General features: G+C 51.4%; 1 protein-coding gene across 1 annotated transcript in view; it reads left to right on the forward strand.

The window, feature by feature from the left end:
* Positions 1-430: 430 nt before the first annotated feature.
* The window catches only part of LOC119104688 (rap guanine nucleotide exchange factor 6-like), a gene marked incomplete at its 3' end in the record, with an annotated part of 36,917 nt that continues 15,571 nt past the window's right edge, over positions 431-21,776 (forward strand). Inside the window, 12 exon segments of the mRNA XM_037228406.1 lie at positions 431-475; positions 9,027-9,180; positions 11,508-11,635; positions 12,659-12,742; positions 13,783-13,849; positions 15,804-15,941; positions 16,275-16,385; positions 16,796-16,908; positions 17,478-17,619; positions 18,603-18,742; positions 19,910-20,027; positions 20,884-20,988. Of these exon segments, the coding sequence (XP_037084301.1) occupies positions 9,109-9,180; positions 11,508-11,635; positions 12,659-12,742; positions 13,783-13,849; positions 15,804-15,941; positions 16,275-16,385; positions 16,796-16,908; positions 17,478-17,619; positions 18,603-18,742; positions 19,910-20,027; positions 20,884-20,988 (1,218 nt within the window).

Genomic DNA, 21,776 nt, shown 5'->3' on the forward strand with positions numbered 1-21,776 from the left:
ACCATTGATAGCAAGCTCCTTAGAGCGGCGGCATCAGGGTGGTTTTCTTTTTTTGTCATGCCATGCTGTTTGAAACACACAGCTGGATTGATTTGCTTGCTGCGCGAAACTCAATAGCAGATCTTGAAACGACAGATAAAATAAGGGAAAAGAAATCGTAGTTGTTTGACGCTTACCGCGCCATCTCACGTCAAAACTGTTAAGCTTAGCGCTAGAGTCGGGCGAGAGTCTGTCGCGTAAAAGTACTTCAATAATGTTAATTTTTGTAGTAAAAAACTAGCTATGCAGTCAATGACCCTGAGTCACCTCAAACAAAAGGTATCTTCACATCAATGCACTGATCGTGGTCTTGGGAGAACCTGACCAGAAAGTCCAAGATTCTACCAACGTTTTTAGAAAGCCCGTGGGATAGAGTACAAAGATTCAATGTCCCACCCGCTACTAGCGTTGCGAAAGTTTGTAAACTTGCCTAGGGGTAAGTCAGACTCACGATGTTTTGATTCCTTGTCTGTCCGTACGTAAATGACACGTTAGTGGCCTGCAACAATTTATCTTTGTCCCAATGAAATTGTTTTTTCTTAGCGCATGTAGGCGTGTCTGTACAGCAACAGTTGTGTTGCGCTGCAATCGTCTCGTGGAACCCTTGGCCTATCTCTCTAGGTAGGTCAGGGCATAATGAAGGCGTAAACATTCCACAATCTGTTACACATGCTGGTTCACAAATTCTAAGCATGCTGGCATTTTTAAATTTCAGTCAATCAGATAACGTGCATTAAATGGTAATTTTTTACTTGGGTACCTGTATGGCCGACGGAGGGAAGAGCTACGCTAGCTGCAGGGTTTCGAGTATTGTCGTGCGGGGCAAAAGCTGTGAGGCATCAGCTAACATTGTGACGTCACTGAAAATGGTTTTGCATCGATTGGGATCGGGGTTCTTTCGGGCCGACTGAAGGCCATAAGGCTTTTGCTTGTGATATGATGTCACTGGTATTCGGCTGGGTATGTGACGTCACTGGTCGTGAGTGTGTAAGGCTCTTTTGGGTCCACTGAATGCCGTAATGCATTAGCTGGCCATGTGCCGTCACTGGTATTCGATTGAACATCAGGCGCGGCCGGCCTCGTTCCATCTTTACTTTTCGTACCTGTCTGCTGCAAGCATTTGCGTGCCGCATAAAGGTTTGACCGAATTACCCCAATGTGTGACGTCCCTAATCATCACTTCATACGAGTGCACTTAGGCCTCACGACCACGGTGTGTCGTGGTCCGCGAAGTATCACCGGATAGCGTGACGTCACTGGTATTCGAATAAAAACTGGGCGCAAGAGGCCGTGCTTCATTTTTACCTTTGTACTTGTCTACTGCAAGCATTGGCGTGCTGGATGAAAGCTGCCGAACCACCTGAGTGTGTGACATCACTGGCCATGAGTTCCAACGGTGCTTTTCGGCCAACTGAAGACCACAAGGTGTCAGCTAACGACGTCACTGCTATACGACTGTAAGACGTCAATGGCCGTGGGTTTCCACGGGCCCTATAGGACCGACGAAATGCCGTTAGGCATCAGCTGGCGATATGACGTCACTGGTATTTGGCTGAACATCAGGCAACAGGTCATGCTCCATTTATACCTTTCGTACATGTCTGCTGCAAGTATTGGCGGATTTTTTTGTGCGGCCAACTGAAGACCATAAAGCATCAGCTAACGATGTGACGTCGCTGGCACTCGACTGTGCGTGTCGCTGGTCATGAGGTTTTACGGCCTCTTTTGGGGCGACGAAAGGTCATACGGCAATGACTGAAGATGTGACGTCACTGGTATTCGAATGAACTTCGGGCGCGACAGACCATGTTCCACCTTTATCTTTGGTACCTGTCCATTGCAAGCATTGCCGTGGAAGGCTCTGCCAAATTACCTGAGTGTGTACGTCACTGACCATTAATTTGCACACTCTTTTGCGCCTACTATAGGCCACAAGGCATCAGCTGACGATATGATGTCACTGGGTTTCGACTAGACATCATGCGCAACAGGCCATGCTCCATCTAAGCCATGTTTCGTCTGTACCTTTCGCACCTATCTACTGCAAGTATTCGCGCGACACAGGGGCTCTGCCGAATTACCTGAGCGTGTGGTGTAACTAGTTATGAGTTAACGCGGGTTTACTCTGGCTGACTGAAGGACATCAAGCATCAGCTGACGATATGACGTCACTGGTATTCGACTAAACTTCAGGCGCGACAGGCCATGTTCCATCTTTACCTTTCGTACCTGTCTCTTGGAAGTATGGGCGTGCTGAATGAAGGCTCTGTCGAGTCTCCTGAGTAAGTAACGTCACTGGTCAAGAGCTTTTTACGGGACCTTTTGCACCCCCAAACGGTATAATGCATCAGCTGATGATATGACATCACTGGTGTCCGACTTAACATCAGGCGCGACAGGCCATGTTCTATCTTTACCTTTCGTACCCGTCTATTACAAGTATTGACGTGCTGAATGAAGGCTCTGTCGAGTCTCCTGGGTGTGTAACGTTACTGGTCATGAGTTTTTTCTGGCTCCTTGGAACCCTCTATAGGGAAAAATGCATCAGTTGACGACATGATGTCAATGGTGTTCGACTTAACATGAGGCGTAACAGGTCATGTTCCATCTTTGCCTTTCGTACCTGTAAAGTATTGGTGCGTTAAATGATGGCTCTGCCGAGTCACCTGAGTGTGCGACGTCACTGGTCATGAATTTTTACCAACTATTTTTGGCTGAGCGAAAGCCATAAGGCATCAGCTAACGAAATGACGTCACTGGTAATCCACTGAGTGTGTGACGTCACTGGTCATGAGCTTTTATGGGCCTTTTTTGGCCGAGTTCAGGTCATTAGGCATCAGATAACGTTATGGCGTCACTTGTATTCGAATTAACATCAGTTGCAATAAGCCATGTTTCATCTTTACCTTTCGCACCTGCCTACTGCAAGTATTCGTGCGCTACAAAAAGGCTCTGTCGATTCGCCTGAGCGTGTGGTGTAACTGGCCGTGAGTTTGTGCAGGTTTACTCGGGGTGACTGACGGACATCAAGCATCAGCTGACGATATGACGTCACTGGTAATCGACTAAACTCCAGACGAATCATCTGAGTGGGTGACGTCGCTGGTCATGAGTTCATACGGATTCACTTGGGCCGCCCAAGGCCACAAAGCAACACCTCCCGTGAAGCATCACAGGATGATATGTCGTCACTGTTATTCGACTTAACATCAGGTCCAACATGCCACGTACTTTCTTTACCTTTTGTACTTGTTTATTAAAGGTATTGACGTGCTGAGTGAAGGCTCCGTCGAATCTCCTGAGTGTGTGACGTCACTGGTCACGAGTTTTTTACGGGCTCCTTTGAACCCATTTTAGGTTATAATGCATCAGCTGACGACATGACGTTACTGGTGCTCGACTTAACATCAGGCGCAACAGGTCATGCTCCATATTTGCCTTTCGTACCTGGCTGCTGCAAATATTCGCGTGCTATATGAAGGCTCCGCCGAATCACCTGAGTATGTGACGTCACTGATCATCAGTTGGTAGGAGGTCACTTGGCCACCTACGGCTACGGAGTTCCGCAGCAGAGGTGGGAGATGCACCATAGTTAAGCACACTAATTTTAATGTGCGCACCATTAAGTAACAACTTCAAACGCAACGGGCTGTTTCAATGACTAAAATTTTGAACAAACGTAAACACAAAACAAAGGTGATCCCAGCCCACAAACCGACGTATATGCAAAGCTATTCCGCCCGACATCACAGGATGCGCCCCTGAGCAGCTACGGTCCGGAATGCCCTGATGGCTAAATAATAATCAAGGGCGCCGCCTAGCGGCCATAAGTCTGGGCCACAGCCCGAATATCAGTGACGTCATATGGTCAGGTGATGCTTGATGTCCTTCAGTCAGCCCGAGTAAGCCCGCGTAAACTCATGACCAGTTACACCACATGCTCAGGTGATTCGGCAGAGCCTTTATGTAGCGCGCGAATACTTGCAGTATAGAGGTGCGAAAGGCAAAGATGGAACATGACCTGTTGCGCCTGAGATTAAGTCAAATACCAGTGATGTCATATCGTCAACTGATGTCTTGTACCCTATAGGTACAAAAAAGCAGCCCGTAAAGAACTCATGACCAGTGACATTACACACTCAGGAGATTCACAGAGCTTTCCTTAAGCATGTCAATGCTTACAATAGACAGGTACGAAAGGTAAAGACGAACATGGCCTGTCGCGCCTGGTGTTAAGTTGAATACCAGTGACGTCACATCGCCAGATGATGCTTGATGTCCTTCAGTCAGCCCGAGTAAACCCGCGTAAACTCATAACCAGTCACACCACACGCTCAGGTGATTGGGCAGAGCCTTTATGTGGCGCGCGAATACTTGCAGTAGATAGGTGCGGAAGGTAAAGATGAAACATGACATATTGTATCTGATGCTTAATTGAATACCAGTGACGTCATATCGTTACCTGATGCCTAATGGCCTTAAGTCGGCCCAAAAAGGCGCGGGAAAACTCATGACCAATGGCGTCACACACTTAGTGGATTACCAGTGACGACATATCGTTAGATGATGCCCAATGGCTTTCCCGGCCAACAATAGCCTGTAAAAACCCATGATGACGGACTCAGATGATTCGGCAGAGCCATCATTAGGCTCGCCAATACTTTAACAGGTGCGAAAGGCAAAGATGGAACATGACATGTTGTGCCTGATGCTAAGTCGAACACCAGTGACATCATATCGTCAACTGAAGCATTATACCGCATAGGGGGTTGAAAAGAGCCCGTAAGAACTCTTAACCAATGACGTGATATAACACGCGAATGCTTGCAGTAGACAGGTACGAAAGGTAAAGATGGAACATGGCCTGTTGCGCCTGATGTTGTGTCGAATACCAGTGACGTCATATCATCCCGCGATGCTTTACAGGATATGATGCTTTGTTGCATTGGGCTGCCCAAGTGAACCTGTATAAACTCATGACCAGTGACGTCACGCACTCAGATGGTTCAGCATCACCTTGATATAGCACGCGAATGCTTGCAGTAAACAGGTACGAAAGGCAAAGATAGAGCATGGCCTGTTGCGCATGACACCTAGACGAAAACCGGTGACGTCATATGGTCAGCTGATGTGGTATGGCTTACAGTGGGTTCAAAACAGTCTATACAAATTAATGGTTAGTGACGTTACACACTCAGGTAATTCGGCAGACCCTTCCTTCAGCATTCAAATACTTGCAATGGACAGGTACCAAAGGTAAAGATGGAGCATGGCCATGGCCGCCTGAATTGTATTCGGATACCAGTGACGGCGCATCTTCAGTTAATGTAGTATGACCTTTCGTCGGCCCAAAAGAGGCCGTAAAATCTGATCACAAGTGACATCACACGCAGTCGAATGCCAGTGACGTCACATCATTAGGCTATGCTTTACGGCCCTCAGTTGGCCCCCAAAGATCCATAAAAATGCATGACCAGTGACGTCACACACTCACGTGATTTGGTAGCTTTTATTCATCACGCCAGTGCTTGCAGTAGACAGGTACGAAGCTAAAAATGAACCTTGACCTGTTGCGACCAATATTTAGTCGAATATCACTGACGTCACGATACCCAGTGATATTTCACGGAACATGATACACCGCGGCCGTGGGGCCTAAGTGCACTCGTATCAAGTGGTGATTGGTGACGTCACACATTCAGGTGATTCGGTCAAGCTTTTATTCGGCACGCAAATGCTTGCAGCAGACAGGTACGAAAGGTAAAGATGGAATAAGGCCCGTTGCGCCTGATGTTTCATTGAATACCAGCGACGACATATCGTCAGGTGATGCTTTACGGCATTCATTGCACCCAAAAGAGCCCTAAAGCCTCACAACCAGTGACGTCACATATCCAGTCGAATACCAGTGACATCATATCGCTAGCAAAAGCCTTGTAGCCTTCAGTCGGCCCAAAAGAACCCAGATCGATGCAAACCCATTTTCAGTGACGTCACTACGTCGGCTGATACCTAACAGCATTTCTCCATCATGGCAGTACAGGAACCCTGCAGCCAGCGTAGCTCTCTCCCCACCGTCGGCAATACAGGTACCCAAGTAAAAAAAAAGCCCATTAAATACCGGCATGTTCATCACTTTTTTGTTTTGCCTGTTTTGTAAATATTTACATGACCACAATGGAAAAATGTCACAGACACTTTCCTTTAATATTGCATGACTTATTTGGCTGTCAGGTGTACAGGCTCTTTTATGTACATTAGGCTTGCATGTATTTACTAAAATTGCAGCCAATTTTGGTAGATTATCTCTTGGTGTCTGGTTCAGCATCTCAGCTTGTTGCTTGCATTACCTATCAATCACCTGGTGTGTGGTATGTCCAAGAGCAGTGTAAGGTTGAGCTTGGTTAAGAAGCATGCTTTTATGATGAGTTTTAAGGTACATTGGGACCATGGCAAGGCTTGCTGTTGGGATATAATGAGTGTGAACATTTATTATGACAAGGATAATTCATGGCAATGTTTGATGTCAGCACATATCTCCTTATCCTAAAAAATTTATGGTGAGGTTCCAATTGAGCAGCCATTTAAAACAAGATGGTTTCATCTACTCATGCTTGTGTTGTAGCAACATAATTTGTATGGCTGTTCAAAATCTAAATTTAAGTACAATGTACAAGATCAATCAAAGTACCTTACTGGTACAAAGTTCTTAATTGCTTATCCCAATGTTGCCAATTATTCTATATTATCATAGCTTAGCCCTGTGTAGCCCTATGATAATTTGGTAGTATGAGAACATGTATTTATTGTGTGGTATCTGGTGAAGTAACTTATGTATCAAAGTGTGAAAAAGGAATGCTACAGGCATAAAAATATGTCTTCCCTGGGACCACCAGCAACATAGACATTTCTGCCACTTTTGGAGGTGCAGAACATCCTAAAGCAAAAGCTGTGATATTTTACCTGTAAGTGTCCTTGAATGGGCTGAATTGGGGGATAATTGTGCAAGCGTAAGATCCATAGAAGAACATTATCTAGCATCTTCTGATAATTATCCTGCAAGTATCCTCTAGTCATCAAAAATCAGCAGAAGTACCCTAGTACTCCGAGAACAGTCAAGACAAGTTATCAAGGTGTAGTCACCCATGCACCTTCCTGGTACAGACAATGGTTGGAGAATTTTGATAATTGACTAAATTACATGGGCTTGCCCAGTTGTAGAGGATCAAGCTCTGCTCGAATCACATAACCATAGCTCTGCCTAGAGCCTGTGGGGGCATTAAATTATAGACACCAATGTGTGTGTTGTGTATAGAGATCACAACTCGTGGTTACCTGCCTAAAGCCTTCTATAATGTGTAACTTAATGCACTGAGGTGTTGAAAAACAAGTAACAATTTTTGCCAAGTGTCCAGTCTACCTTAGGTAGGAAGATGCATGGATTTATCAAGATTGTTTTGGTAGTGATTTTGTGATAAACCCTTTAAACAGCTCAAGAGAAAATGGTGCCAAGACTCACAGATACTCATACATGGTGTGTCTCACTGCATGGTGATCCAGCTGGAACTATGACTTGTATACACAAGTCGATGTTAGCTCTTAATTGTCTGTATCAATTCAACCCAGCCATGTGCAGCATGGCCTTGTGTGGCCTGGCAATTGTTGGCTGCAAAGACACTGGTTTATGTGATCTAAATGATCTTTGTGATAAAATAAATCTTAACATGATCCAAATAAATATGGCCTCCCAAATACCAACTTCCTAAGTACCAGCAAAGAGAAGGCAGGCATGTCATTCAGTCTGCATGGCAAGTTTCAGTGAGATCTTGTTTAGGCAGGGGTCAGGGGAACAATTGAGATTTGAGGCAGGTTGGAAAATTTTGAGGCAATAATTTTTCAAGTGGGACAACTCATGGTATTTTTGGGCAGCCTATGGTACCTTGGGCATTGGGGGGGGGGGGGGGGTATTGAACTGTGATAGAGATTGGTCATAACTGCAAAATGTGGTAAAGTGCGTAAACAATTGAGCAGTGACAATCCTTAGACCAAAAATGAAATGTGCCACAATTGTCTTAACTGTGTAAAATTTGTCTGAATTGCCACCATGTCATCAGGTCAAATTGTACATGCAGCTGCTCCCACAACTTTTGGGACCAAATATCCACCAGTTGGATTGAAGAAAATCTGACAGAAAGTCTGACAGAAATTATTTTGCATGTATAAAGTTTTTTGCTCATGGCAGCTTGCTCTACATCCACTAAATGATGCACCAGCCATTGGCCAACAGTGAATTAGCCATTGAGCAGCAGCACACCAGATAGCCCACTCAGCATGGTGGCTCAGAAACCATGAACTTTTATCATTTGGGTTGGGAAATGTGTGTGTGTATGAAGGCCATAAATGCATTTTGTAGAGTAAAGATGTAGCACAAGATGTTAGATAGCAAACTTTGACTTCTTTGAAACATTACAAACATTACAAACATTACAAACATTGACTTCTCAGAAACAGCAGTAGGGGTTGTTAGAAGTCTGTAGGTGCAGATGCAGATAGACAGTAGGGAAAGCTTGTGGGCTGCCCTCCCTGCACCCTGTCTTGAGAGATATAATTGCCCTCCCCCCCCCCCCCCCCACCCCAAGCAGAGAAGTTTGTTGCAGCATAGGGACCACTATCAGACTTGTCCCTCTCATCTTGTTGGCTGGTCTATCACAGTTTGCATGCTGGTGTATAATAGCTACATGCATGTAGCTTAAATGCTGTTATGTGTTGCCCAACAGAACAGTTTCAATTAAATCTATGAAAACTTGATAAGCAGGAGGCAAGAAACATCCTTTAAATGCTTACTGGTAATGATAACCAGATGTTTTGGTACATATCAGACTAACAAATTCAGCTTTTCTCATCACTTTGTAGTCATCTTAATAATCTATGTGGCTTCCAGTTGATTCTCATTTGAACCATGTGCTCACCACAACACCATCTTTCAGAGAATGGCCCTGCTCTGTATTTCAACAATGACCCTCTGCTGACCTTGGCCGGCGGGAAGATGCGTGAGTCGCACAGTCAGAGATGAGTGATATAAAACTAGATCCAAGATTTCTGGTTAGCTTGAAGAAAGAACCGGAGCAGAGGACCATAGAGGTATGTGAGCCGTGGGCTGTGCTGACCAGTGAGTGATGGGTGGAATTGAGCTGTTTGTGCAAAGGTGGTCAGACTTCACAGGCATCTGTAGAAATGTGCTCTTTGGTGTGTGTAGAAAATTTTGAGGCTATTCAGGGTGCTCTTTGGATTGCTAGGACTGCATTCATTCTGCTGAAGGTATCTTTGTTGTTGGTATAAGTGACATGGTGTTAATTTTGCTGGGTGACTTAGATATGTTACATGCCAGTCACACCTTATGAAGTGTGTCTTTTTAGCTGTGGTTAATGCTATTGCAATTTCTTCTTCATTTGTGCAAGGACTTGGAAAAAGATGTGATGTGTCTGACCCTGTAGCCCATCCATTTGAAGCACCTGTGTCCCAGCCCATCGATGACAGGGTGGTAGTTGCTATACACGCATGCCATTTTTCCTCTCACTGGGGTGACCAGTGGCAGCAGCAGCTCAAGGTCAGATGAGATCAGAGGGTGGAAGGAACCAAGCAAACAGTTGAAGGCAGGAGCATGCAGTAATTACATCTTAACCAAGCATACACCATCCCCAGCTACAATACAATGCAGCTTAAGTTGCATGCAGGATATCTCAGGAATCTTTGTAATATTTTGCTCAAATTGATGGTGGCCTTGAAAGATACCACAAAAAACTAACAATTCATGAAGTGATAATAGGTGGAAATGAATGGAGTGCAATGCAATGAATGAAGTGCAATACAATGAATGAAATGTTACATAAGTGGAGTGAATGGGATGCAATGCAAGCATGCAGATGCAAGGCCTGGGACATTCCTGTTCTTGTCAAAGTCACTCCACAGTCTAGGGGAGAGATGCTGAACTCACAATCGAGCAGTACTGAGCACAAGTCCCTGAGAAGACACATGTGTCTTATTTTTGTGTGTTTTATGTTTTTTGCACAATGTGCGAAAAGGGCCATCTTTTGCATGACCTGTGGAAAAGGTCATTTTTGCATGACATGTGGAAAGGGTCAACTGGAAACTGGCCAGCAAGCAACCAGCAGTGGCCAGCAGCAAGGTGCGACCCAGGCGTACAGGCACGATGCTGCGCCATGTCAAGCTGTCTGCACTCAGGCCCTGTGGGAGGGTGCAGGCAAAAATTTAGTTCAGTTTCACTGTCAGGTTGGATGGTTTCCTGCCTCTCATTGGCCCTGAAGTAATCCAGTAAACACACATGTGATGATTTTTGAAATAATGAAATTTTTAGATGCTGTAATTTGTGCTCCTGCATGGAAAAAGCCAGCACATCATTTTTTTAGATGTGTCACTCAGTTATTAAGTCATTAACATGACATGGTTCACCCTTATGACATGCTTCACAATTTCCATGCCTTACCATTACATTATGCCATGACATTATGTAAGACTAAGTTATTTAATTTCTGTTCATAGTGACATGGAAGAAATGTCCAATGTCTGTGCTCTGGGAAAGCTGTTGTAGGGACAGCACTGTGCACGTATCTTCTATAGCAGTAATGCGATCTCCGTGTCCGTCGTAAGGTATTCTGAAGCAGCCCAACATTTTCGTTTCTCAAGCATTTTGCAAGATCTTTATGCCGTACGCCATATGCCATGCCAGGGATGCAAAGCATGACAACCCAAGATCGCAGGTTGCGTCAGGACTGAGACTGCTACAACTTGGCTATGGTCTTAGTATACTGGCCGCAAGCTCCGCTTAGCAGGCGCCCTGCATCTCAAGCATCCATGCAAAATATTCTTAATAATGTTCTTTCAGAATTCATCTCGGTGGGAGACCCTCCGATAATATAGTGAAGTAGAATGTAAATGTAATTTTGATGAGTGGAAATGAGATGCCACGGTGGGCCTTTAATTTTTCATTTCCGGGGTCCTGCGCACAATGTGCTTGTGTTTGGTGTTGCAGAATTAATTGTCTATGAATGGTTGATAAAAAAGAGGTGTCGGCCACAAGACTGCAATATTTTTACTAGTCCCTTGAACATGTCCGGACTCGGGCAGAATTTTTTTTGACCAGACGTCAAACTTGTCATTTATCTGTACGGGAAGGCTGTGGCCAGTGCAGTCGGCGTGTTTTTTAAACACCAGTATCGTGAATGTGTCTTAGAGGCCTGAGTAAGGAGAGCCTTAGCCTGGCCATGGACCGCACTATATGCTCACGCACCAAGAGCGTGGAGTCCAGAACACTGCCGCGGGGTCCATCGCGGAGTCCAGAGTCCAGTGCCACCCCCTGCAGCCGGCTGCAGAGTCCAGTGTTGAACGGCCGCGTGACGCCGTGCTCACGTGCCGATCGTGACGCCCCCCCCCCCCCTTCCCCCATACAGGACCTGCACACACTGTTCGAGACGCTGCAGGAGTTCGAAGCGCTCTCCAACCTGCGCGAGGCCGCTCTACGATCGCTCTGCAAGGCTATCCGATACGAGCGGCGGGACAAGGACGACATCCTATACTTGTGAGCTGCTGTTCATGGGAGGGGGCCAGACATTGCCACTGTTGCTGAGGCAATGAATGTCACTGACTGTCATTGAGTCACTGAGACACTAGTTTCACTGAGACCATGGCTCACTTAAATACCATTGTCACCGAGTCAATGACCGTCGTTGAGTCAATGACTGTCACTCAGCCACTGACTGTCACTGAGTCACTGGGTCGCACTAAGTCACTGAGTTGCTGACTGTCTTTGAGGCACTGATTGTCATTAACTGACACTGAGTCACTGTATCACACTGAGTCACTGATTTTCATTAAGTCACTGACTGACACTTGAACACTGACAATCAATGAGCAACTGACTCACTGAGGTACTGACTCACTTAGCTACTGACTGACACTGAGTCACTGACTGTCATCGAGTCACGAACGTTTGTTGTCTGTCACTGACACTTGACACCATGGCTGGGGAGGCGACCTCCCATTTGCGAGTCCCTATTGGGGGAGGGTGACAGACACCGTGGTGACATGGGTTTACTGGCGACGACATCTCGTGCTTACGAAGCCCCGTCTGTATCGGGACCGGACGCTGCGATGGGACGCAGCTGGCAAGGTCTGCATGGGGACTGCCCTCTACTCGACTCAGTCAATGGCTGAGAGGCTGGGTCACATGGTGTCACGGTGTTATTATCATGGTCATGGTCGGATATGCGACGATGTCCTGTATTACTGCCAGCCATAGGCTAAAGACTGGGGTTGATGGGAGGGAGAGGGTGGTGGGGAATTAAGTATTGCTCCTGGTCCAGACTGAAGTGATAACCTGCATGTGTAAGCCCTCATGGGGGGGGGGGGGGGTTATGATATCAACCTCACCCTACTTCCGTGATATTGCATATGGTGTAAAATGGGACCTCTCACAATGTGACGCTAGACAAATTTGGCTCGATGCATTTCCATTGTGTTGAATTCTTGAGCGGGACAAAGCTTAACGTGGACGAGTCCGGCCCTGAACCCAAATGACCCAGCGCAACGCGTTGTGTTTCAGCCGCGGCGAGCGGGCGTCATGCTGGTACATTCTCATCTCCGGCTACGTCTTCATTGAGGGCTCCATGTTCTGCCCCGGCTCCAGGTGAGCGGCGCCGGAAGGCGCGAGGTCTTGTGATGGCATCGTTGTGAGGGAAAAGCTGCTGGCTGGGGGAAAAGAGGGGGTTGATGAGCGGTGGGGAGAATTGTTCTTCGCTATCACTCAGTTGGTTAGAGCGCCTGCCTTCCGATACACGAGCCCGTTCATAAAAACCGTGAGGTTGTTGGTGGGTGGCTGTGCACGGAACGTCGACGGTGGTTGTGAGTTAGGGACACCCAGTGATCGTGGTGATGATGGGGATGATGTTTGATGGTTGAGTCTGTGGAATGTGATGAGAGCTGGTATGGATGGTAACGGTGGTTGTCTGTGAATGGCTATGATGATGATGAGATGACCCATGGACCCACACGTGGAGCATGGCAAAGTTCATCCCCCTCCCCTCCCCTCCCGCCCACACCATTATTCTTCCCAAAGCGAGGACCTTGGCAGGACTCTGGATCATTCAATGCCACGACATACACAGGGAACGGTCTTAGCATTGCTTCCCCTCTTTGTCCTGTCCCCCCCCCCCCCTCGCCTTTGTTCGCGGCTCTCGTGGGTCCGCCGACTGAGTTGTGTCGATCGGTGTATCGATGTCGCCGCGGGGTCTCGCTGGAGGGGGGAGGGGGGGGAGGGAGCGATGGAACGTGGCTAGGTGCCGCGTCGAGGAAGGCATACGACGCGCGCTGTGTTGGGCCCTGGACGGCGTGTTTTTCGCGACAGCTCGCGCACGCTGTTGAACGGTGATGTCCTGTGCGTTGTGGTTGCTGAGTGGCTAGGATCTGCGCTGTTCTAATCGGAATGCGTGGAGTTCGATTCCGGCCACGGGAAGTTTTCAACAGAACGGGTTTCTATAGGCCTGGCAAAGGACGTCGTTTGCAAATGCGAGATAAGTGAGTGGAAAGCCGCACAGTGGCGCCAGTGCCAGTCACCGAAATGACACACATGTTCTGGTGGCGTGTTCCCGTGCCATGTCTGATCGACGCTTTACGTATGTGCGTGTGTGCGTGTGTTCGTGATGTCATCGCCGTGGTCTCGTGTTTCAGTTTCGGTAAGCGGATCGGGCAGCGTGTCAACGACTGCGTCATCCTGGAGCCGGCTGAGATGATTGTGGTGAGTGGAGCGCCGCTGGCGCCGGTCCTGCGGGCCTCGTCGCCCTGGCGGTGCGGACCGCCAGGGTGTTTGTGGCGAGTGGGTTGGTGTTCGAAAGGACTTGTGGCTGGGGGTGGCCGGCAAAGGGATTTCCCGTGCCTTGCTTTGTGGGATGGATGACAGTCAAGATTGCATGTCGGTTTCTGTAAGGTCTATCAAGTATAGGGTTCGTGAAGGAGCATGTCGCCATCGGACAGCATAGCAGGAGGGTGTGTGCGTGGAAGGACCATCTCCGTTGTGTGCCTGTGCTGGCCTCGAGTTAGAAGTACTATGGGTGCTGTATGACCTCTTGCAGTATGTGCGCCTGAAAACCCCCAATTTATCGTCGAGCGATAAGCTACTAACGACGTGGTTTCGGCTCCTTCAGAAATAATTTGGAGAGGGGGAACTCAATGCGGCTGCTTCCTTGACCTCGTAGCAACGTAAATTTTGGGCACCAAATGACCACTGTAGTCGGCGCGCTCGCAAACCCCAATTAACAACAGCAACACACCATAAACTTTCTGTGTGGCCGTATCACACCGACCTGAGACTGCACTAGCTCTTACCTCTTAGGTATGGGCTAATCGACAACTGGCTCGTTGCGTGTCCTGTGCCTTGATGTACAACGGTCCTGTTGGCGTTGTCGTTGAGGTGGTGCACTGTTTCTCTGGTGATTGATTTGTTGGTGGTGATTGATCTGGTGGTGGCGGTGGTGGTGATCTGGTGGTGATGCACTTCTGGTACGGGAGGCGTAGCGTTTGATTCTATCGGGTGATAGCTCCTTGACAGGTCTGTGTGACGTCACTAGAGCCTGTGCTGCACTGAACGGTGTGGAGATGTCTGCAGTGTGTTGTGGTTATCCTCCCGACCTCGCCCATTGGCGGGTCTGTGTGACGTCACTAGAGCTTGTGCTGCACTGAACGGTGTGGAGACGTGTACTCTGCGCTGTGGTTGTTCTCCCGGCCTCGCCCATTGGCTCGCACACTTGCGTTCGTGGGTCGACTGCAGCTGTCTCCTCTCTCCAGTACAGCATGCGGTGGTTCATGGCAGTGAAGCGGGCGTGTGGTTACTGGGCGGTAGCCAGACGTGGTTCGTGCCATGCTGTCGGGTATCGTAATGCATGAAACAAGGGGTATTTGTTGACGGAAGCGATGTTCTGAGTCGTGAACGATTTGGGCGGCTTGAGGCCAAGAAGGTGCTCAGAGGAGTCAGAAGCTCTAAACGAACTAACATAGATAGGACAGTAGTTATAGCCTTATCCATCTGAGAAAGGCCAGGAGAATGGATTTATAGATGCGTTGATGTTTCAGCAACATGCCTCTATCGAAACAATAGACTTCTGCTATTTGTTTCGACAAAGGCGTGTTGCCGAAATTTCAACGCGTCTTTGTCTCCATTCTCTTGGTTTTCTGCGAGGAATAAGGCTTTTGCTACCGTCTTATCTATGCGAATAATGTTCCTCGCAAATGCACGTGACAACGTACGTAGTTTCAGACGAACTAACCACTCATTTCATGACCCTGTGACAAGTTGATGCAAATAAGATTATTTTTAAACTTGCGCTAGATTTTGGAGGACGCGCGTTAGGCACACGGCTGCGCTGGCCAACGATGCCGTCAGTGAACCTACGTTCATGGGAATCAGTTTTGCGCGTCGGCGCCGCATGTTGACCACCCGTTCCCCATCGGCATACCGTGTGCCGCAGATCGGTCACCAGGAGACTGTAGTGACGTACGTGCCGTGTCCCTCAGATCGACTACCGGGACACTGTTGTGACGTACGTGCCGTGTCCGCAGATCGGTCACCAGGAAACTGTAGTGACGTACGTGCCGTGTCCCTCAGATCGACTACCGGGACACTGTTGTGACGTACGTGCCGTGTCCGCAGATCGGTCACCAGGAGACTGTAGTGACGTACGTGCCGTGTCCCTCAGATCGACTACCCAGACAGCAATTTGATGTACGGCGGCCGGCGTCGCTCGTGTACGGCGGCTAACCTGGAGCGTCTGCTGGCGCTGGAGCAGGAGGAGGTCAGCATCCACTCACGGCTGGCCAGTCTGGACGACCCGCAGGTGCGTGGCCGCGTGGCGGGTGGGGTGGGACGGAAATCGGAGGGTTGGGGTTCTGTTCCCGCTGCGGGAAGTTTTTCACTGATGCGGGATCATGCGATGGTGCGGCGTCGGTCACACGTGGATGAAAGTGAGTTTGTTACTTTAAGTAGCAGCCTTATTAGCATTAATTGGTGAAGCTGTCCCACTCTCGTGACGCATGCGGTGTTCGTCCCCCAGCCACCGCTGTAGCAGGTCTGACCGCCTGCCCCCTCCCTGCCCATCGGGTGGAGGGGGAGCTGTTCTGACCGCCCCGGACCGTCTGGCCGCTGTCCTGACTGTCGCCCGCTCCGCCAGGTGCTGGTGAACAACATGCACCTGCTGTCGCTGTACAAGAACACCGGCTCTCGCTGCTCGTCCGACACCAGCTCCGCCTACAGCGGCTCCGACACCATGCAGTCGCTACAGGTGGGACTGGTGGGACTGGGACTGGGATCAGAACTGGGACCGGGACGCGCGCTTGCAGCGTGGCGTCAGGCGAGACGAGTCACCGCCTCTAGTTCAGACGTGGTGTAGTAACTGAGGCTTCCCCTTGGCAAAGCAGTCATCGCCCTTTCTGTTTCTGCCATAGCTCAGTGAGGCTCCATGTCATTCACGCGTAGCAACACAGACTGCAATTCCTATGATCGGAAATTTTGATGTCAGGACGCCCGTACATGTTATTTTGTGGGGCAAAGGATGGTAAACGAAGTCAACACAGACAAGGTTGTACCTATCCTTGACGGACCTCGCCGAAGACCGTGCGGTGTGTCCGTGTGCCGACACGGTCCGGTGCCGGGCCGACCCGGTCTGAGGTGTGTTGCTCGCGCCGTCGTCAGTCGAGTATCGACCCCACGGAGGACGTGGACCTGACGGGCCTCATCGAGACCACCGTCGACTCGGACGAGGACGAGGAGGACATGATGGCCACCATGGACTCCATCACGGCCAGGTGCGGCTCGATGAGGAGGAGCGTGATGATGGGTTGATGGTTGATGACGGGGTGATGATGTATTTTTGCGAATGGTGACTGGGGTGGTTATTATTTGTGTTGATCAACGACGATATGACGGTTGTACTTTAGTTCTCCATATCCTGATCAAGATGATGGCAACTTTTGTTGGCCATGAATAGCCAGTTGTTTTGTTGATTAACGACGATATGACTTGCTTTGTGGTACGCATTATGATGAGGACGATAATTAACCGCAAAATGATGATATTGCGTGTTTTTTTTTTTTGGTGTGATGATCAAGGTGATAATCGTGTTTCAAGTGTGGTGATAGCACGGTAGTCATACCTCTGGTGTCGCACGCGCTGCAGAAATGTGCCCACCTCTGAAGCAGACGTTCAAACCAACAACCAACATCACCACATCTACGACTCACGTGGTGCGTACCGCTATCGTGGGTGCCACCCTCGGACGCCGTGCGCGCCGCTTATCACCGCTGTGACGGCAGTATTAGCCTGGCGCGCCCGGCGTCGTGACGCATTGTAACGCGTTGTCCGCGCCGCCGCGCAGGGACGCCGTGCGCGACTGTCTGGAGACGGACCCGGCCAACCGCACGGACGAGGACGTGGAGATCCTGCTGGAGTTCACGCAGCACCTGCGCGCCTTCAGTAACATGACGCTGAGTGTGCGGCGCGCGCTCTGCAGTGTCATGGTACGGCCGCCTGCCGAGACTTTCGTCGCCGTCGTGACCGACTCCAGACCTTCCTTCTACCTACAGACCTCCCTCCGCCGCCGTGACGGCCTCCCTCCGCCGCCGCCGTGACGGCCTCCCTCCGCCGCCGTGACGGCCTCCCTCCGCCGCCGTGACGGCCTCCCTCCGCCGCCGCCGTGACGGCCTCCCTCCGCCGCCGTGACGGCCTCTCTCCGCCGCCGCCGTGGCGGTCTCCCCTCTCCACCGTGACGGCCTCCCTCCGCCGCCGTGACGGCCTGCCTCCGCTGTCGTGACGGCCTCCCTCCGCCGCCGTCCGCCACCGTGACGGCCTCCCTCTGCCGCCGTGACGGCCTCCCTCCGCCGCCGCCGTGGCGGTCTCCCCTCTCCACCGTGGCGGCCTCCCTCCGCCGCCGTGACGGCCTCCCTCTGCCGCCGCCGTAGCGGCCTCCCCTCTCCACCGTGACGGCCTCCCTCCGCCACCTTTTCTTCGCTGGCTTGACCGACGGATAGGTGGTGCTGGGCGCAGATGAGCACCACGTAGTGTTGGTGCTGTTGCGTCACCAAAGCACCAATATGCAAATGGCACGGGACGATTCATGGTGGGATAAATTGGGGGGTGGAATGGGAAGGTGTGTGGGTGGTGTGTGCAAACTGACCTGCCGCAGTGTGCACGTGGCATTTTTACGTTCGTCGACGGCTTTTCTGGCATCCGTTTGGTGCGCCGCTGCCATCATGACAGGCCGGCGTGGGCGTGTCGTAAAACTCCAATCATCATCATATTACGACAGCTTAAACCGCGCAAAATCCGTTCCAACGTTCAACTCCGTGACCTGTACGTGTGTCGGTGCGCCCGGGGACACGTCGTCACCACCACCGCCGCCGCCGCCGCCTGCACCTGCCGTGTGCCCTCCGCCCCCGTGCTGCGTGTGACGCCTCCTCGGCCGAGTCGTCGCTCTCACTCTGCCCGCCGGCGCGACCGCCAGGTGTTCGCGGTGGTGCAGAAGGCCGGTACGACGGTCATGCAGGACGGCGAGGAGCTCGACTCGTGGTCGGTGATCGTCAACGGCCAGGTGGAGATCAGCGGCCCCGGTCTGCCCAGCACCGAGCTCGGCCTCGGGGACAGGTGAGCGCTGAGGGAGATGGTGGCCAGCGGCCCCGGTCTGCCCAGCACCGGGCTCGGCCCTGGGGACAGGTGAGCGCTGAGGGTGATGGTGGCCAGCGGCCCCGGTCTGCCCAGCACCGGGCTCGGCCCTGGGGACAGGTGAGCGCTGAGGGTGATGGTGGCCAGCGGCCCCGGTGTGCCCAGCACCGGGCTCGGCCCTGGGGACAGGTGAGTGCTGGTGGTGTGATGCTGGCGGCATTGTTCGTTTCGCCAGGCTCTGGCGCAGTGGTGTAAGATGGCACTCCCGTGGGTATTCATTGCTTGCTGTTCGTTGGATTATGTTAGTGAGTGGTTGTAAATGTAACATTGATGCAAAACACAGCCGAGGAAAATTATGGTATTGATGGTAGGCATTTTATTGAGTTGCTAAGAAATGTTACGCTTTCCCTGATGCCACGATGATAATTGTTATGGTAATTGCGATAAGCCGATGTGGCGTCACTGGTGCTGCTGGGCGTGACGACGCTGACGATGGCACCCCGCCTTCTGTCCCTGTCCAGCGTGTGTGACCCGGCCCTCGGTCCCTGTCCAGCGTGTGTGACCCGGCCCTCTGTCACTTTCCAGCGTGTGTGACCCGGCACTCGGTCCCTGTCCAGCGTGTGTGACCCGGCCCTCTGTCACTTTCCAGCGTGTGTGACCCGGCCCTCTGTCCCTGTCCAGCGTGTGTGACCCGGCCCTCTGTCCCTGTCCAGCGTGTGTGACCCGGCCCTCTGTCCCTGTCCAGCGTGTGTGACCCGGTTTCGGTCCCTATCCAGCGTGTGTGACCCGGCCCTCTGTCCCTGTCCAGCGGGTGTGACCTGTCTAGCTTGTGTGTGTGACCCAGCCCTCTGTCCCTGTCCAGCGGGTGTGACTCGGCCCTCTGTCCCTGTCCAGCGGGTGTGACCCGGCCCTCTGTCCCTGTCCAGCGGGTGTGACCCGGCCCTCTGTCCCTGTCCAGCGGGTGTGATCCGGCCCTCTGTCCCTGTCCAGCGGGTGTGACCCGGCCCTCTGTCCCTGTCCAGCGGGTGTGACCCGGCCCTCTGTCCCTAACCAGCGTGTGTGACTCCGCCCTCTGTCCCTGTCCAGCGGGTGTGACCCGGCCCTCTGTCCCTGTCCCAGCTTGCGTGACCCCGCCGCTCTGCCCGGCAGCTTCGGCATCACGCCCACCATGGAGAAGCTGTACCATCGCGGCGTGATGCGTACCAAGTGCGACGACTGTCAGTTCGTCTGCATCACCCAGACCGACTACTACCGCATACTACACCAGGTCAGACGGGTGACGTCACGGCGCCGCGGCTGGCCGCTCCGCTGTTGGGCGACGTGGTAGTGTTGTGGGGAGCAGTTTTACCAAATGACGATGATGTGTTCTGTGACATGGGTGTTGTTTCGTGTATTTATCCGGCTCGGTAAATCAGCGTGTTTTTCATATAAATTACGATACTGTGCCTCTATTTGTGCTAGCAGTTTCGTCTTGAGATCTTGAGTCGGAACAGTTACTTATGGCTTTAAAGTTGTGCTTCATGCCATTTTAGGCCCCTCCGCGTGCAATGCCCCGAAGGTTTGTGTCAAAATGTAGACACGTTTTGTAAGGGCGCTTGCCCCTTCGGAAATTCCAAAGCTTCCGTCACGCCCCGCTGCTTCGACAACCCGGGGCGTTTCGTTCAGAGGGAGCTTGCCAGGCCGAAGATGCAGGCCTTTAATCGCCTCGATGTTCAGCTCTGGCGGAGGGACTCGTATCTATGCGCACCCCCGACAGATGTCTCTGGCCTGCTCCTGCTCCTGCTCCTGCGCATCGGTGCAGGACGACTGATGTATCCGTGCCTGTCGGGTGGTTGCTGCTGGTGGCCCCGTTGGTATATGCTGCGAGCCGGGTTTCGTGCCGTGTCTAGTTTCTGGCCGCCGGGAGGCTCGAAACGTCAGCAGTGTATGTTTACTCACGGCTGATGATTTTGAGGGAAGTTGGGGCGAAGGACAGGAGATCTGTGGTCACTAATCAACCAGCGACAATGCTGGCGATTTTCTGTCGGAAATTGGCGATGTTGATGGTTTGAAACCTGGCAACCCTGGTACGCGGCCGCGTTTCTGCGCGCCGCCGCGCTAACCACGGCCGCCGCCGCCGGCAGGGGGAGGAGAACACGCGACGCCACGAGGAGAACGGCGAGGTGGTGCTCGTGACGGAGCACCGCATACTGGACGCCGGCTCGGCCAAGGGGCACTGCGTCATCAAGGTACGGTCACCGCATACTGGACGCCGGCTCGGCCAAGGGGCACTGCGTCATCAAGGTACGGTCACCGCATACTGGACGCCGGCTCGGCCAAGGGGCACTGCGTCATCAAGGTACGGTCCGGACGGCGGCAGAGGCCTCTCCTGACGCTGCCGACGGCGCTACGGTGCGGCGGTGAAACTGGCGACTTTCTGCGCCAACTTGGCGATAAGTGTCGGTAAGAATCTTGCAGCACGTCATCTTAGTGCCGTGTTTTCTGTGGCTATTCTGGCTCGCCTTCTTCGAGTTAGATGTTCGCAGTCCTTGCAGATGATGGAAAGCCTCTAAAGTTATAAAGTAGTGAAGCAATAGTTGCCTTACGCCGACTGGCGCTGGCCGCCACACTGCTGCTGGTGTGAGCTCGCTCTGAGGCACCGAGCACGGGGCCTCACTGCACCCGCGTGGTTCTGTTGCGCGTCAGCAACGCTCACGCTCTCGTCAGGGGTTACATTGTCAGGCGTTATCAAACTGTGATGACGTCATTCGTGGAGGTGACGTCACCGGGGTGTATCGACATGGATGGAACGTGGCGCTGTCATGGCGCGGTGATGGAAGGGGCGGGAGGAACACTATGTTAGTGTAGGTGGTGTGAGCCCTGGCCGCCAGCGAAGTGCTGCGGTGACGCCGTCGCTTAATGGGTGGTTGTTATGTGTGTCGTGGCCTTTGACGTGTTCGCCATCGGCATCACCTGTGATTGCCATCTTCATTGCCTCCATCACGATTACAGTATTACGGTACACCGTCGTCGCCAT

This window comes from Pollicipes pollicipes, unplaced genomic scaffold (assembly GCF_011947565.3).
Source record: "Pollicipes pollicipes isolate AB1234 unplaced genomic scaffold, Ppol_2.1 Scaffold_6052;HRSCAF=7182_pilon_pilon_pilon, whole genome shotgun sequence".
Taxonomy (NCBI): Eukaryota; Metazoa; Arthropoda; class Thecostraca; order Pollicipedomorpha; family Pollicipedidae; genus Pollicipes; species Pollicipes pollicipes.